The sequence below is a fragment of the Copidosoma floridanum genome, unplaced genomic scaffold (assembly GCF_036245765.1).
Source record: "Copidosoma floridanum isolate Cflo_tuat_1 unplaced genomic scaffold, Cflo_Japanese_pri ptg000021l, whole genome shotgun sequence".
NCBI lineage: Eukaryota > Metazoa > Arthropoda > Insecta > Hymenoptera > Encyrtidae > Copidosoma > Copidosoma floridanum.
The window spans coordinates 25,762,871-25,779,479 of record NW_028321898.1 but is presented as its reverse complement, the minus strand read 5'-3'; the positions used below and the strand labels follow the sequence as shown (position 1 = coordinate 25,779,479).

Below are 16,609 nucleotides of genomic sequence, written 5' to 3'. Positions count from 1 at the left end.
TTGTAACTGTAACGCTTTAAAATGGAAATTACGTATTAAAAATATCGGTATACTAAAAAATTTAGACTACATAATTATTCTAAAACAATTACACACTCAGCTTCGTCTTTCATCATTCGTTTTAAGAATTAACGATTCTTGTATGAGAGAGCCACTCCAAAAGCCCAGATAAGGTAGTCTTAGAAAAATACAACTTCATTTTACATAAACGCATACCTAGATGTCATAATATATCTGCGAACTCTGGTTGGAGTCTTTTTGGCGACTTATCGGTGTAAAGCCGTCGGTTGAGTTTCTTATCGGTACCGATGACTAAGGTACGATCACGATCATAAGATACGGTCATGAGTGTGGGCTTAACACTTAGAAAATTGTAAAAGCAGATTTTGAAGGTATAGGAATTTGAAGTTTAAATAAAATTAGGAAACTTTTGAAACTTTCTGACAGTCACACGTGTCGGTTAACGTACAGGTTGGTTATAGGTTTAAGTAGAACTATATGAACAGTAAAAGATTTACTAAGATTAGATACAACTAAATACGTTGTCTTAAAGAATAAAAAGTGAACTAACTTTTTGACAGACTATAACTGATGTCTAAAAGGATTGGACTCAATTAATTGGTGCTTTAATTATTGAACACAACACATCATTTACAAGCAAACAAATGATGAAAAAGTAATTTTGCAGTTACAGCGAAATAATGATATCAGTGCAGGTTTAGACATATTTTATATAGATTAATATGCTACTAGTAAACAAAAGTTCATTAATTCTGCCTAATCACTGTAGATAAAAAAACTATTGAAATTGAACATGTTCAAGACATTTGTAAAAAATTATCTTTTATATTTGCAGTGATGATCTGCTTTAAATAAATTATTAATTAGCATTTTCAATACTTGAATATCACCTGAGATTTAGGACTTTTATTTATTTATACATTAAGCCACCATTTGGAATATTTAGGTAAAATTGTCTTAACGATTTTTCAATTTAATATGAACTTATTAAGAAATTTTTTTTTTAATGAAATTGGTTTTAGAACCTCCCCTGAGATTATTGAACTTTTCTTATTTTTCATACGAATTTAATATTTTAATAGTAAATGGTTTTTAAGAACCTCCCCTGAGATTATTGAACTTTTCTTATTTTTCATACGAATTTAATATTTTAATAGTAAATGGTTTTTAAGAACCTCCCCTGAGATTGTTGAACTTATGCGATGTTGATTCGAATTTAACATTTTAAAAATTAAATGGTTTTATAGAACCTCCCCTGAGATTGTTGAACTTATGCGATGTTGATTCGAATTTAACATTTTAAAAATTAAATGGTTTTATAGAACCTCCCCTGAGATTGTTGAACTTTTGAGATGTTGATTCGAATTTAACATTTTAAAAAATTAAATGGTTTTTTAGAACCTCCCCTGAGATTATTAAACTTTTATTTAATGTGATACCAAATTTAACGTTTTAGTAATTAAATGGTTTTTAGAACCTCCCCTGAGATTGCTGAACTTTTAATAGATGTGAATCTAAATTTAATATTTCAAAAATTAAATGGTTTTTTAGAACCTTCCTTGAGATTATTGAACTTTTGATATTTTTTATGGAAAATATATATTTAAGGAGTAAATGGTTTTTTAGAATCTTCCTTAAAACGCTTGTTCTTCAATTTAAAAAAAAACTTAGGTTATTTTAAAAGCTTAGTTAAATGGTTTGAATAGAACCTCCCCTGAGATGTGAATACTTTTATTTTTAAATTTCAAAGTAGTTAAATTTATTAATAATACCTCCCCTGAGATGACTGAACTTCTATTTAAAATTTAAATGAGAAGGCAGCATTGAATTTTGCAATAAAACATTTTTTGAAGTGAAGCTTTTAACTAGTTGCAGCTTTATTCGTTGTTTTAGATGCAAAAGCTTTTATTTTAAATTATTATTGATTTTCGTTTTTTACGAAAATCTCAAGGTTTTTCAGTAGATTTTTCAGTAAAAGATAAATAACCAATGTACAATCCAATTTTGGATTTTTATTCACATACTTCATTCAAACTGCAGCTTATTTCGTTGTTTTAGATGCAAAAAATTGTATTTAAAATAATTGTTCATTATTTTTTTTCCACGAAAATCCCAAGGTTTCGCGGTAAAAGGTAAATTATCGATGAACAACCCGATTTTAGATTTCCGTTTTCCTACTTCCTTCAAACTGCAGCTTAATTCGTTGTTTTAGATGCAATAGCTTCTATTTTAAATAATAATCGTTTTTTTTTTTTTTTTTTTAACGAAATCACCAAGTTTGGGCGTAAAAAGGCAAATTATCGATGTACAACCCGATTTTAGATTTCCGTTCGCCTACTTTCTTCAAACTGCAGCTTAATTCGTTGTTTTGGATGCAAGAGCTTTTATTTTAAATAATTGTTTATTATTTTTTTTCCACGAAAATCCCAAGGTTTCGCGGTAAAAGGTAAATTATCGATGAACAACCCGATTTTAGATTTCCGTTTTCCTACTTCCTTCAAACTGCAGCTTAATTCGTTGTTTTAGATGCAATAGCTTCTATTTTAAATAATAATCGTTTTTTTTTTTTTTTTTTTAACGAAATCACCAAGTTTGGGCGTGAAAAGGCAAATTATCGATGTACAACCCAATTTAAGATTTCCGTTCGCCTACTTCCTTCAAACTGCAGCTTGTTTCGTTGTTTTGGATGCAAGAGCTTTTATTTAAAATAATTGTTTATTAATTTTTTTTCCACGAAAATCCTAAGGTTTCGCGGTAAAAGGTAAATTATCGATGAACAACCCGATTTTAGATTTCCGTTTTCCTACTTTTTTTTAAACTGCAGCTTAATTCGTTGTTTTAGATGCAAAAGCTTCTATTATCAATAATAATCGTTTTTTTTTTCTTTTTTTACGAAATCACCAAGTTTGAGCGCGAAAAGACAAATTATCGATGTACAACCCGATTTTAGATTTCCGTTCACCTACTTCCTTTAAACTGCACCTCAATAAGTTATTTTAAATTTGAGAACTTCTACCATTATGAATTTTATTGATTTTATTATGTTTTACTATAACAGACTTCTTTTGGTTATAAAAGACTGTTCTAGATTTGAAAATTTTTGTTCTTGGTTTTAAATTCGACAGGGTTTTATGGTGGAGTATGAGAAACCTCTTTTAATAAGTGGTTGCATATAAGAATACTCAAGGTTAACCTATACCTTGTTGCTAAATACCTAGTCTTGACAGCGTACCTGTCATACCTGGATGCATGCCACCAAGGGCAATTACTTTTATTTGAAATTAACTTAAATTGTAAATTATTCCATTTTAACAACAAGTCGATTTGTTTGACTACTAAATTTTTGGACGTCTTAAACAAAATGACTACAGAAGAAGCTTGTGGCCTCATTTCAACATGGCAAAAAGCAAATCAGAAACGAAAAAGACATTATTTTAATGATGTGATAAATTATTATTTCAAATAAAAAAAAAATAACATTTTATGAATCGGATTTTAAAATCACTAGCAAAGATGAAACTAATGTATTTACGTTAAGTAAGTCTATGGTTTGGTCTAAAATGTTACTTGATCAGATGCACTCTAACCACGTAATAAAAAGTTAATATGAGATGAAGACTGCCTTGCAGGTAAAACAAGCTATTATTAATGGCAAAAAAATTGAAAACTGCAATTTTATAAAATCATACACTAGTTGCCTCTTAGGAATTTCACAAATTGTGTGTAACAATAGCTATGTTACAACTGAAAAAAAAATAAAAAAAAAATTTTACTAAACGATGTCATAGTAACTAAAATGTGACAAATTATTTTACTTTGTTTTCTAAAAGATTAGGTTTTTGCAGTTTCAGGAAGATTGGAAAGACACGACAAGTATGTTCGAGGCATTAGAAATAAAAATCCAACAATCGGTGAATATTGGTTCTCAAATACTGAAAGTATTTTTTTTTTTCTAAAATCATTAACATCATCATCACTACGATCATCATAATCATAATTATAATCATCATCATTATCATCGTCATCGTTGTTTTCATCATCATCTTGTGCCATGATGTTTGATATAATGCATGTTAATTAATTGACCCTATTAAATCGAAAAATTTCTAACATTCCTATATTATAACTATAGTTTCGACTAAAAATAGAGATAAAAAATTGTTTATTTATAATTTAAATTTTTGTTTTAGGAATATCCAACTAATGAACAGCTCATGTTGAATCAACAAGCCATTACACAGCATCGTTTTTGCTGCTGGCTCGAAACAGAAAGCAGTCGATGACAAATCTTGTAGTGTCGAGGAAGATCAAGACAAATATCCCAGAATACTTTTAACAACGTCTACGCCCCTGCCTCCACTACAGGACCCTATTTTTGAAGTAATGATAAACTCAGTAATTAATATACTTGAAATCATTTTCACCATCGCTATTATCAATATTGTTATGCAGGATTATTGTTAATCCTAAATCTGTCTATTATATATACATATACATACACTAATGGCGCTTCGTCCCCCTGCATGTATTACCTACTAGGTACACTACGATTTTGTTCGTAGTGGTGCGTTTTCTTGCAGCCGTTGTAATCCTATTATCATTTTCTATTACTTCGTAAGTTTAATATGGATATCAAGGAAAAAATTATCAAGTACCAAAAATTTAAAAGGTATAAATTAATCTGCAAACAACGCTGACTTAGGTTGCACTCCATTTTTGAAAGTTGTGAAAAAGAAAAATTGAGGAGATTTAAAGAAACAACTAATACGACAGAAGAAAGTCTTAACACATAACATAAATATGTGTGCTTTAGATAAAACAAAAAAATTATTGCGATGTTTGATTTGGATCCATTATAGCACAATAATGAGACTCGCGACATTAAAAGTCGCTAGGTGAGCCTTATAGCAGCAGAGAACTGTTGGAACAAGCAAGGATGGTATATACGGATTACCACTTAACATCATCAATTTTGGCACAATAATGAGGCCTATGACGTTTATAGCCACGAAGTGGGCCTTCAAATATTTAAAAATTGGAAAAAGCGAGGATGGTGTGACACAGACTATCACTCGATGTCCATACATTTTTGCTTGGCAAACTCTTTAGAGTTCTCAAAAGAATGAATTACACTTTTTAAAGATGCTACAATGAAAAATTGAGCAAACAAGTTTGCCATCAAATAAAACAGAAATTAAAATACGCGAGTTTGAAGAAAAACAGCCAAAATAAAATCGTGCTTATAATGATTGACAAGTGAAAATTTTTGCAAAATCGATTAAAACTAGCAGGATTTATAACAGATTTATTAACCCGATATTGGATATCTAATAAATTGGCTATAAATTATGTATCTCACAATGTTAAAATGTCTTCGGTAACTTGACCCTAATTTTAACAATTAACGGTGCATCATAATTTACTTAGCCACCATAAAAAAATGCCGTCGAATCGGCGAATTCTCTAAAAAAATCAAAAGAAGGATTTAACTATAACCAACATCAAAGGAAATCAGACTACCGATGATGAAAAACGATGCTTATGCTGCAACTTTATGTAGCCTTAAAATCTAATGCATCATCTTGCCATTAGAATATGTCAACATAATCTATATTTTATTACAGTTACAATCCAAAATCAGTAATATTTGTAAAAAGATTGTATACTGACATTCAAACGCTAGTAAGTTTCATTTGGTGATGCCTATTATAACGTCAACAATTGAAACTTAGATGTCTCTGTTTTTTGATAAAAGTATCAAAATATTCTATACTAACACAGAAGTACAAATTTTTAACTTGAGAGTGCTTAATTATTCTTTGGGTATCTTATTAACTAAAATCGGTTGTTCAGAGTTCAATCTATTGACTGCTCATTAGTGCATATGAACGGAAGGATTAAAAACCTATCACTATTTGTTACAATGTGTTGGTAGATAAGTTACTAAAACAGTGTATGAACAATAACACCGTAGACATAAAGAATTGATTCGATGAAAATGAAATTAACTAATAGTTACTTATCGCTCTTTTCAAGTACTGGACAAATCTGCATCACCAGAGGGAAGTATCTGCACCTTGGACAAAGTCGTGGGGTGAGCTTGGTCTTAACAGCATTACGTACTCAACATCTCCAGCACGAACTTCTGAAGCAATAAAAAACACTAACGTCAACATAGCATTACTCATGACTTCTTCGACAACAACACATTTGTTTAAAAGTACGGTAAACTAACCTTCCCAAGCTGCAGAAGTACACTTGTGTTATTTTGTAAATAATTAGCTAGAGCACGGCAGTGTCTGCTATGGTGTTCCTAATGATGGCACCGACATTTATTATGCTTTGCTGGATTTTAAGAACGGCACGTATCTCATGCATTCGAAATTATCATCACACCTAACTTGTTACTGTGTTAGCTGCAATATACAAATTAAGCAGTTAGAAACCAAAAATTGACGCAATAAAAAGCAAACTATTGTTTATTTGTGAGCTTGTGACTTACCACAGCCACAGCTCCTGAGGTCAGGACGAAGGCATACTATTACTCGAGCTCTACATTCTTTCAGTTCTTCAAATATTCCCGGTATGATGTAAAAGTAAAAGGCTTCCTGATAACAAAACATTCGTAAGCGTTTAGTTGGCACAGCACGTTTTTCTCGTAACCTTAATACGCCGTCGACGCACGAGTATTAAACAAAAAAAAACTAACCTCTAAATGCTGCAGAGAGACTCGTGACGCCGTAACCTTGGGTGCTCAGACGGTGGCTAAAGGACTCGGCCACGAGGTTGGCATTGCATGATATCGGCATGGCGCCGGCACTCGCCATTGCTGATGCGGCTCTGTGCGTTGGGCGACCTCGAACGTTCGACAAACCGGTGGCCATTGCTATATACACAATTGACCATGCACGTGTTGCTACTGCAGTAGCTACAATAAACGTAAGTACACGAACAATGAATAACCATGTGTCGATACGAGTTTTCTTTATTTTTTACATGCAGTTCCATCATTTATAATTAAGTGTAAAATTACTATAAAATGCAAATCTACGTAGTTAATACCACATTAAAATAAAATTACTAACACATACAAACAGTAAGATGGTGCTTTTTCGTATTGTCATCACACGAGAAAACAAACCAGAAAAACCAAAAAAAATTTCTCACCTTATTAATGAAGCCTAAGCCCCGGATGACGAGGACACATCTAATCGCAATGAAACGTCGCCGTGAAATGGCAATGGCAGTTACAGCAGCCAGTCGTTAGGTATATGGCGGCTTGGCGGCTGACCATTATACTTACACTTTACGATTATGATCGGCGTTTCCCTCCCTTTTACCTCTCCCCGGCTCAACGAATTCTCAGCGCAAGCGCAGACGGATTTATTATTATAATTATTATTCTTTGTTCCCCTTCCGCAGCAGTCGCGCAGCACTGATTTGTAATTTATATCCAACGTATGTATTTCGAATTGGGAATTTTCTTTATTTTCAGTTCATAATAGATGTATTATTTAATGTAAATGTATTATTAACTCAACAAACCTTCAATTAGGTATGTATGTATAAAAGTCATAACAGCAATATTTTTGTAGTTCAAATGTAAAATTTGTAAGTTTGCAACATTATATCGTTTGTCAAAGTAACGTATTTTTAACAGTTGCAAATTTCCAAGTAAGCGTAACAGGCTTTGTATTTAACGTAAATCAATTAAACGTTTCAATACTTTTAGTTTTCAACTACATGTTTTGATGCCCCTTGCCATGAATATTTACTAGTCAATTGTGTTAAGGCAAAATAAATGTGACTCATATTTAACTTATACTTTATACCTCAAGGTCAGGCTCATCATGTTGCTGGAAAACCCATGACGTATAAATTTACAATATACTAACACAAAAATCTGTGCATTATTTTGCTATTAGCTCGGATGAGGCAGTTGAGACAAGATTGCCTTCTGCGTATTGAACTGTTAGTACTGCGTGTGTACAACAACATTTTTATCTCTTAAGTATTCGAGTGAATTAAATGTTAAACCAATATGTACTTATCGATCATTTAAACGACTGTTAATCCTGTCCTAATGTACATACATATAGTTTTACGTTAAATGATAAAAAAAAATACGAAAAGTTAATTAAGTATCAAGTTTACAATTTTATATATAAATAAAAACTCCTAAACTCATAGAAATTTATTTTACAAATTATAAACACAACGATTTTACACAATAAACCAAGTACCTGTATTTATAATGTCTACAAGAAAAACGAAATCGTGTATCAGCGTTTTCAAAAGCAAGTATTTCAGATGTACACGTCTATCAAACGTGTTATACATGTGTTATATGTGTAGTCCTTTTGACTTCAAAAAAACGAGATAAAACATCAAATAACTATGTCTCGCGACCTTCCACGCACACTCACGTGACATGATGAAGCAAACAACTGTTTTTCGCTTCATTAACATCGAAATTCCCACGCTCGGAGGAATGATTCGTGAAGCTCTAGTTTATGAATTTTACGTACTGTTTGTCATGAGTACCTATACTTACCTCATCTTCGAGTTCATAGTCGATAAGCCAAAAAAAGAGAGAGAGTCCGGTAAACGTACTTTTAGGTCCAATAAAAAAAAATGTAATACGTAAACATGACGTATCATACCTATAGGTACTAAACAATGTGTAATTCATAGAGTGATCAATTATCCGAAGAAATCCACCCAACCATGCGCAGGTACATAAAATTTTATCCACCGGGATAAGGGAAAAAAGTATAAAAAGGATCTAGGCGGGGATATATAGTATAAATGAAAAAGAGAAGAAGGAAGAAACGGCTCTGCTGCTCTGGAATTCGGTGGCGGGTGGACTCGGAAGCTGCGTCAAGCACACATACACACACTGCAAGAGGGAAAGAGAGAGCGAAAAGTGTGTGTATAGTGCATAATCATATAGTAATAGTGGCATACACGCATGGGGGGAACCTTTCGGAGTCGAACTCTCTGAATGTAATGAACACACGTAGGGAGCCGCAAAGCGAAGCGCTTGGGTAGTTGGTTGAGCGAGGCCAAGCCATAAACACACGACTGATCCTCCCATCGTCGACGTTTTCTCTCCTTTTCGCTCTCGCTCTCAAGGAAGCTGTACAATAGGTATCACACTGGACGCCCATCGGTGCGATTCGCCGACCGATTTTTCGTCATTGGACGCTTTTGAGTTGAAGTGCGATACTGCGATCGGAATAGTTGACGCGCTCTCTCTCGTCGTCGTCGTCGCCGTGGTGGGCACCGTATACGTGTCGCACCTATAACTAACTTGTTGTGTCGTGTGTGCTCACCATGAAAGGGACGACGATGCGGCCCAGGATTACCACGTTGTTATTCGGCCTAGTTGTCTGTCTGGGGACTATTGGCCTGATTCCACTAGGTAACGTATACTTTTTTAATCTACGGTACTTTAATGTTGGAATACTTTGTACCCATTTCGATCTAAGATGAAACAAAAGACGATGTTCCATTGGGTAGTACGGAGGGTAATGCCCGCAAGGTGTGACGGAATGTAACGGAAATAAATTCAAAAGTTTCGAAATTACAGCACCGACCTTCAGCCCAACTCAAATCTATGTTTCGTCGAACGTATAAAAGTTTCCATACTTTTTTGGAACAACGGAATGATTTTGGGACTTGTACTTATTCGTGTTATTTTGAAATATGTCTGTCTCGTTCCCTTACAGCGCGATGTGACGAGGACAAGCCATCGATAAAGAAAATCTCGGGGAGACAGGTGAAAAGCATCGGCGAGGAGGCCGAGTTCGAGTGTACGGTTTACAATCCCGAAAATTACGCCGTTGTTTGGAATAAAACCGACAAGGACAATCCACAAGGAATAGCGCTGACCCACAATCTTCAAGTCAACGTGGGAAGCAAGCACAGTATCAAGTATAACAAGAACAACTCGACATATTCGCTCAAAGTATGTACATTATTTTAAAACCGTTGCGTATACATGCGTGTGCCATTGTCGGGTTTTAATTACCGGAAAACCCTCTCCTGCGCTTTCCTTTTCCTCTCTTTTATGCCATTCTTTTTTTTTCATTCCATCAGATCGGCACATTTTGTCGCGCTCCGTCGCCCACTCTGAATAGAGATGTAAAATAACCCAGTGAATGCCCATCCGTGTGCCGGCGAATAACAATTATTCAGAGCCCGTGATATTATAATATACACGAGAAGGTACATTTTGTACTGTATCTCGTAGCAACAATCAATTTCCGACTACACCCCATACAATATATATTATCAGTAGCATCACCGTCATCGTGTTAATTACAACGACAGAGACAAATACAATTGAAAAAAAAAAATAAAAAAAATAATCAAACCACTGTTCCGTTTCAGGTGAAAAACCTCACGGAGAGCGACACGGGCTCGTATCTGTGCGAGATCCTTTATTACAGGCCTCCCTTGTACACCAAGTTCTCGGAGATGGCCGAGCTGCAGATCCGCCGTGCCCCGTCAATAATCGAAAACGCGACGAAGCTGGCCAATGTGACCGAGGGCAAGACGTTCGAGCTTTATTGCACGGCCGACGGTTATCCCCCGCCTAGTATATCGTGGAGAAGGGAAAACGACGATCTGTTGCCTTCCGGTGGCGATGTCTATCGGTGAGTCTCTTGTTTTTCCGTTGCTTTTATTGCACCACTTGGCATGTACGCGCACGCTCTGCATGTACACGGGAAAGGTCGTAAATAACACACTCGGACCGACGAGAATTTTCTCTCGGCTCCCTATGTTACGGCTTTTATTGGCCGTATATATGTAGGTGTGTACGTATGTATGCGTTTATACGTAGTTAATTATTACAGTGTGATCCTATTGTGCGTTTTTTTTTTTTTTGTTTTTTTTTTCCAGTGGCAACTCTTTAAGAATAGAGAATGCAGGTCGCGACGACCGAGGCGTGTACATCTGCGTGGCTGAGAACACCGTTGGTCCGGAAAAGCATCACAACGCGACGGTTTACATACAATTCCCGCCAGTGACGACGGCCGTGAGACCACGTGTCGGACAATGGAAGGGATACCAGGCGAGCCTCGAGTGCAAGGTTGAGGCTTACCCGGCGCCCATCGTACGCTGGTACAAGGGCGGCAAGGAGATCGGCAAGAATGATTTCAACGGCAAGGAGAGCCACAGCCACGAGTACGTTGGCACGTTGAACGTCTCGGTGGACGAGGACTCCTTTGGAGAGTACGTGTGCGAGGGAGTCAACGAGCTAGGCTCGACCAAAGCTAGGCTGGAGCTGTTCGGTGAGTGTGCGTCTGTTGTTTTTCATCTGAAGTAGTATAACGATAAAGTATAAGTAAAACTAGGCTGTGACACATTTTCTTTCGAGTAAAAGTTGGTAGTCTTATGTTTATTAAAACATTTTTCTCTCCTTGCACCATATCGTCATTTATCACATATATGTATGTCAATGGGTAATAAGAAAACGCGCGGAGTACTTATATATGGCATTGAAAAAAAACCTGTGATCTCACTTAGAGCTGCCTTGCATCGTAATTTAAAATTTATCGCTACTAAAATATTGTTGTTTTTCAGAAAGCATCGTGCCTTTTTGTGTCGGTTCCTGCTGAGGATACATTACTACTTGAGTGTACATAATGATCATAAGACGACGTTATTTTTTACATATCCTACACACCTTTTTATACACTTTATTTAAAAAAAGAAAAAAGAGAAAAAAAGAAGAAAAAAAAAAAAAACCTAGACCTAAAAGAAAAAAAATTCATAGAAAGTAAGCGTGAAAAAAAAAACACTTGTAAAAAAATCAAATAATAATATTGACTACAGAAAAATACATCGAATCAGTTTCTACTCTTGTTTTTTCTCTCTCTCTCCACGTAACAAACGAATCCTACGACGTGTAGTATTTGCGTGCGTATATCTCTAAAGTGGCGCAAATTGGACCTGAAAAAAAAAAAAAAAAAAAAAAAGAAAAAAAAATACACACACACGTTAAGCATTATTCCGCTTCAATTGCGACAGTAGGAAACGCTCGAAAACACACGTACGCACACGAGATCAAAGAAGCATATAGAGGGAAAGCAAAGTGATAAACAAAGGGACCCTGCGTCCAAGTGTGAGCGTGTATACGTGTGCGCAAAGGAGCCGCCCCGCGCCGCTCATTCGGCAACGACTGTAATCTGCACGACAGCTGCTGCAAATATTATATTTTAAGGCTGTTGCTTCTGTTGGCGGTAGCGAAAAAAAAAAAAAAAAAAAAAAATATGACTGTGCGAGAAAGAGAGGCAAGGCGTATGTACATATCTCTCTCTCTCGTTTCTCACGAGAGCCGGTCGAGCAGTGTCGTAAATTTCGCAGCGCGGCCCTTTTTACAATTTTCCCTTGGTCATGTGTATAGGTATATTTTTTTTTTTTTTTATATTTTATTTATTTATTAGTTTTCAGCCATTATTTAGGCCTAGAAAACGGACTCTCATACATATCTGTGTAATAATTACAATTACAATATTATTTTTACAAAATCATATTCAGATTACAAAAACTACATTGTTACACTTAATCCTATTCTCCACACTTTTTTATTACATCTCTTTTAGTATTAATAACACTTAACTCTATAAGCTTTGGTAACTTTTACATCTCATATTGACATGCACACGCATAACCTTATGTTCTTATGCTCATAGTTAGACTTATTCCTGAACCTACCCCTTATACTTATATGACATATCATACACTTTTGCTCGCCGCCTTTCGATGTTTACATACTTGATTTTATTCATCTTTCTCCCCCCCTCCTCCCTCTTTACCCCTCTTTTCTGAATCGAACGCTTTAGTTATTGCTTTTAAAATCTTAAACGCCGCATTGTTTATATTTTCATTTAATAGCCAGTAAATTTTTTCTTGCAAATTCATATCTTTAGGTACCTCTTCTACATTTAAGTTTTCGCATTTTTCCAACATATGTTCCCAATTTCCCTCCCCTTTCTGACATAATAATGTGTATAGGTATATATGCTTACTGTTGTACGAGACTTTTGTATATGTATATTTTAGCAACGAACGGTGCTTTGATATTCAACCGCGGCTTGGAATGCAGAGGGAGAGGGATCGCGCGCGCGCGCGAAAAAAAAAACAAAGCGAAAAATCGTCGAGGGAAGCGACGAGACCTCCTAAGACGCTCTCCGTGCATGCGTGGAGTCTTTCTCTTCAATCGTTTTTAATTGAGCTTTGATCTCTTCCGTGGCCTGCTGAGTCGGGGGGGTACACGAGAGACTGATTGAGGCACATACATGCGTTTCATCTTGCGGACACGTTTGATCAAACGACAAGGAATTTATATGATGTAAAGATTGGGTACTCGACAAATTTTGATGGAGACACCAAATGGCATCCAGCAATGATTGTTCTAATAATAGGTACGTATACGTATGTTAATAAATAATTGAAGATATTCGAAAAAAGTCGCGGAGATCAAAATTTGAAAAATTCATCGTACGTTTTATGCAATGACAAAGATTGCACATTGCGCGAAAACGACGAAGGTGTAATTACACCATTGTACGTAATTTCAGCTTAATGCAAAGCTTATGAGTATACTTACGCAATCTCCTTCCCGAAGCCTTGATAATGACCGTATGCAAAGGAGGAAGCGAACACTCGACGATTCTACATCTTCAATGCGTTTTTTGATGAAACAATTTTTGCAAGCACCACGAAATTAATATATGCACCGACGAAAAATTGAAAAGCATCGATTACAATAATTACGTATTTACATTGTATAGTTCACAGATAAACATTTTTATCATTTTTATTATGAGTAGTCTACTTAAACGTGTGAGCCATTTGATTTCCTTTAATTTCGGAGGGAATGCGATCACTGACAAAATTACTGGAGCTTTCTTTTTTATTATAATGAAAAAGTAAGTATAAATATTCACTATTTTTCACACTTTTAAGGAAACAAAAAAAATATTCGTAACCATAAGTTTAAGTGACGTAATCGGACAACGTAATTGAAAGAGGCACAAAAGATATCCTCAAGAAAAAAATACAAGTTGTCCAAAATAGACGAAGCAAATTCTGTCAACTGTAAGCCCAAAATTGTTCAGTCAAAGCTTGCAATTGTTAAGGGTAGAACTTTGAATTATTTTAGGCTCCATACATCTTCTACAGTTAAAAATTTATTTATTGATTTAAAAAATCTAATTTTACTTACCTTCTAATTAATCATTTTTTTATTGTCTTTTTACAGTTTGTGCAAACAGCTATACAATTTTAGAAACACATTTTCTTATCGTGCCTTAAGAACAAGTGTTCGTATAAAAAATGTAACTCTGAAACTCTAGTCAAATGCTCTTTAATCATTGCGATTAGATCTACACGTTTTAGTAATGACTCGTAATAGTAGGTTGCTGTATCACAAATTGAGGGTGTAAGCCTTTCTTTTGTCGACTTGAAAAGTTATCATTAAATACTGTTTATCACATATTTTTACCACACATTTTCCTTGGAACTATTGCAATCAAACTCTATTCATCACGAATTCCTCGAATCAATTAATAATCTTATATATTAAGAAAATTTTTATTCGTAGCATCAATAGGCCAGGGTATAAGTATTAAATTATAATTATTTAAACTCCTGCTATTGGCATTAATCTAATTTTCTTTTGTCCAAGAACATTAAATACAATATAAATACCAAAAATCCTGTTGTCATGATATTTTAAGAAGTTACCGCGCACTTTTACATTGATACGATGAGTTTTTGCTTTAACACTCGATACATCATTTGCTGGTATTATTTTTTATTACAAGACTGTTGGAAGAAATAGGAAATAAAACAAGCATTATACTTTTCTTATTTTTTATTTCACGTGACAATAGCACTCGTGAAGATCTTCGCGTTTGTCAAATCCAATGATAGCCAATAAACATCAAGTCCCGGTGTTTACTTTTTCCTGCAACTTGGCGACGGAGCTCAATTTAAATTGAACCAGTATCACCAGATACGTCGTTATGGAACTAAAAATCTGCCAAAAAAAAAAAAGAAAGCCATTTGAATCCGATCCAATTTAAACAACTTTTTTTATACACTCACCGACTGCACCAAAGTACCATCGAGGGTAAACAGCTCCCAAGCGGTGAACTTGACGCGAACGTGAAGCAGATACAACGAAAAATCTTGTAGCTGAAACAAAAATAAAATCGCACCACGTATTACATGATCCATGCGTTGGAACAACACGTACCTCTTGGAGAATTTGGGTATTGGCAGTGCTCCTGGTCAACCGATGGATTATCATCCCCGTCTTCTCCATCTGCAAATCCATCGAGCCAATGGAAAAAAAAAAAAGAAGTTTAAAAAGGCACGATAAAGACACACAAGCTGATATACCCACCTCCTCGGTGACCCTAGTGATGTAAGTCGACATGATGACAAACGAGGCGGTGAAGCAAACGAGCCAAACGAGAAAGTGGACGTAATCAATGACGGCAAAGTTGATCCTCCGCTCGATGAGTATGGCGATCAAAAAGTAAGAAAACACCACGAGACAGATGAACATGTAAGCTATGCAGCCCAACACGGTGAACCCGTAAAACTTGCCAACCTCCCGGCAGATCTGGTAGAGCGTGTGATGGGCGCTGCGTATCGCCGACAACGCCTGCAGTCTCTTCAAGCCCTCGGTCGACCCCGACCGGCACCAAGTGGCCTCGAATAGGGCGACGGGCCCAAAATTCTCCAGCGTCCCGTTCACTCGCTCCAACATCACCAGGAGAATCCTCACCACCATGGCGTACTGGAGAAACAACGACGTGACCACAAAGTTCCTCACAGCACTGGCGAACCGGAGCATCCAGTTGGGGTATTCGGCCAGAACTGCCGTGCAGGCCATACACACCGACGTCACTACGTGGAAGATCAAGACCAGCACGAGGACCAACACCTGCGACTTGGTCGTGCGGTTGGGGCTCAATTGGCTGACCAGCATCTTGGCTCGGTACATTTGGACGCTCAACCGGATGGAGGCGTCGCGGCGGACGCAGTAGTATGCCAGTATGAAGACCGAAACCGCCGTGCCAAGGATTATGGAGCAAATGTCGATGATGTTGAATATGGTCATGTGGGCCGCGTACCTCCGGACCAAGAGGCTCACCGAGAAGTAGTTGGTGTAACCGGCCATCGATATGAACAGGAGGTTGTACGCCAGGAGCAGTTTCGAGCTGGTGAAGGTGGGTTCCGTCCTCGGGTTGGTGTTCTCCCGGTTTTCCAAGGTGAAAGTCGCAAGACCGAAAACGTTGAATATCCTGATCAGCAATTTCAAGTATGAGTGGTCGTCCAGCTCGAAAATGCCCATTTTTTGGTTTTTTCAAACTAAAATGGCCCGTACAACTTTCGAGAGTGCGTGTCGTAGGGTCTGGTTGTACATAATTCGCGCGTTCGATACCTCTTTCGTGAGAAGAATAATTAAGAGACAGCATAAGTTACGTTCAAACGAGGATGTTTGCCTTTGAAAAATAAATAAAAAAAATGAGCCCCGTAATTACACGTAAAACCGACGAGT

The 16,609-nt window shown here is 36.2% G+C and overlaps 2 protein-coding genes and 1 long non-coding RNA gene across 4 annotated transcripts; 1 reads left to right on the top strand and 2 right to left on the bottom strand.

Annotated features, from left to right (window-relative positions):
* Nucleotides 1-2,915: 2,915 nt before the first annotated feature.
* LOC111643213 (uncharacterized) lies at nt 2,916-7,293 on the bottom strand. Of its 2 annotated transcripts, none has more exons than XR_016293174.1 (5): nt 7,189-7,293; nt 6,731-6,949; nt 6,524-6,629; nt 6,257-6,437; nt 2,916-6,184 (listed from the first exon to the last, which is right to left on the bottom strand). It is a non-coding gene; the product is annotated as an uncharacterized LOC111643213 (long non-coding RNA). The 2 variants fall into 2 exon arrangements; XR_002759664.2 differs by having other exon boundaries at nt 2,916-6,166.
* Nucleotides 7,294-8,997: 1,704 nt separating this feature from the next.
* On the top strand, nt 8,998-11,877 carry LOC106639159 (lachesin). Its single transcript, XM_014352622.2, has 5 exons — nt 8,998-9,445; nt 9,753-9,991; nt 10,417-10,682; nt 10,930-11,321; nt 11,614-11,877. Exons 1-5 carry the CDS (start codon nt 9,358-9,360, stop codon nt 11,646-11,648), a joined length of 1,020 nt encoding a protein of 339 aa, XP_014208108.2. The 5' UTR covers nt 8,998-9,357; the 3' UTR covers nt 11,649-11,877.
* Nucleotides 11,878-14,980: 3,103 nt separating this feature from the next.
* On the bottom strand, nt 14,981-16,402 carry LOC106639108 (uncharacterized). The gene is made up of 4 exons (XM_014352555.2): nt 15,446-16,402; nt 15,296-15,364; nt 15,145-15,234; nt 14,981-15,076 (listed from the first exon to the last, which is right to left on the bottom strand). Exons 1-4 carry the CDS (start codon nt 16,400-16,402, stop codon nt 14,981-14,983), a joined length of 1,212 nt encoding a protein of 403 aa, XP_014208041.2.
* Between the last annotated feature and the right edge of the window lie 207 nt (nt 16,403-16,609).

Excerpts from the sequence above, each read along its gene's own strand:
- LOC106639159 (XM_014352622.2), top strand. The coding sequence starts at position 9,358 with ATGAAAGGGACGACGATGCGGCCCAGGATTACCACGTTGTTATTCGGC. Across the intron at positions 9,992-10,416 it reads ACTCGACATATTCGCTCAAA|GTGAAAAACCTCACGGAGAG; the intron begins GTATGTACATTA and ends GTTCCGTTTCAG. Across the intron at positions 10,683-10,929 it reads TCCGGTGGCGATGTCTATCG|TGGCAACTCTTTAAGAATAG; the intron begins GTGAGTCTCTTG and ends TTTTTTTTCCAG.
- LOC106639108 (XM_014352555.2), bottom strand. The coding sequence starts at position 16,402 with ATGGGCATTTTCGAGCTGGACGACCACTCATACTTGAAATTGCTGATC. Across the intron at positions 15,235-15,295 it reads ATACCCAAATTCTCCAAGAG|CTACAAGATTTTTCGTTGTA; the intron begins GTACGTGTTGTT and ends TTTTTGTTTCAG. Across the intron at positions 15,077-15,144 it reads ATGGTACTTTGGTGCAGTCG|ATTTTTAGTTCCATAACGAC; the intron begins GTGAGTGTATAA and ends TTTTTTTGGCAG.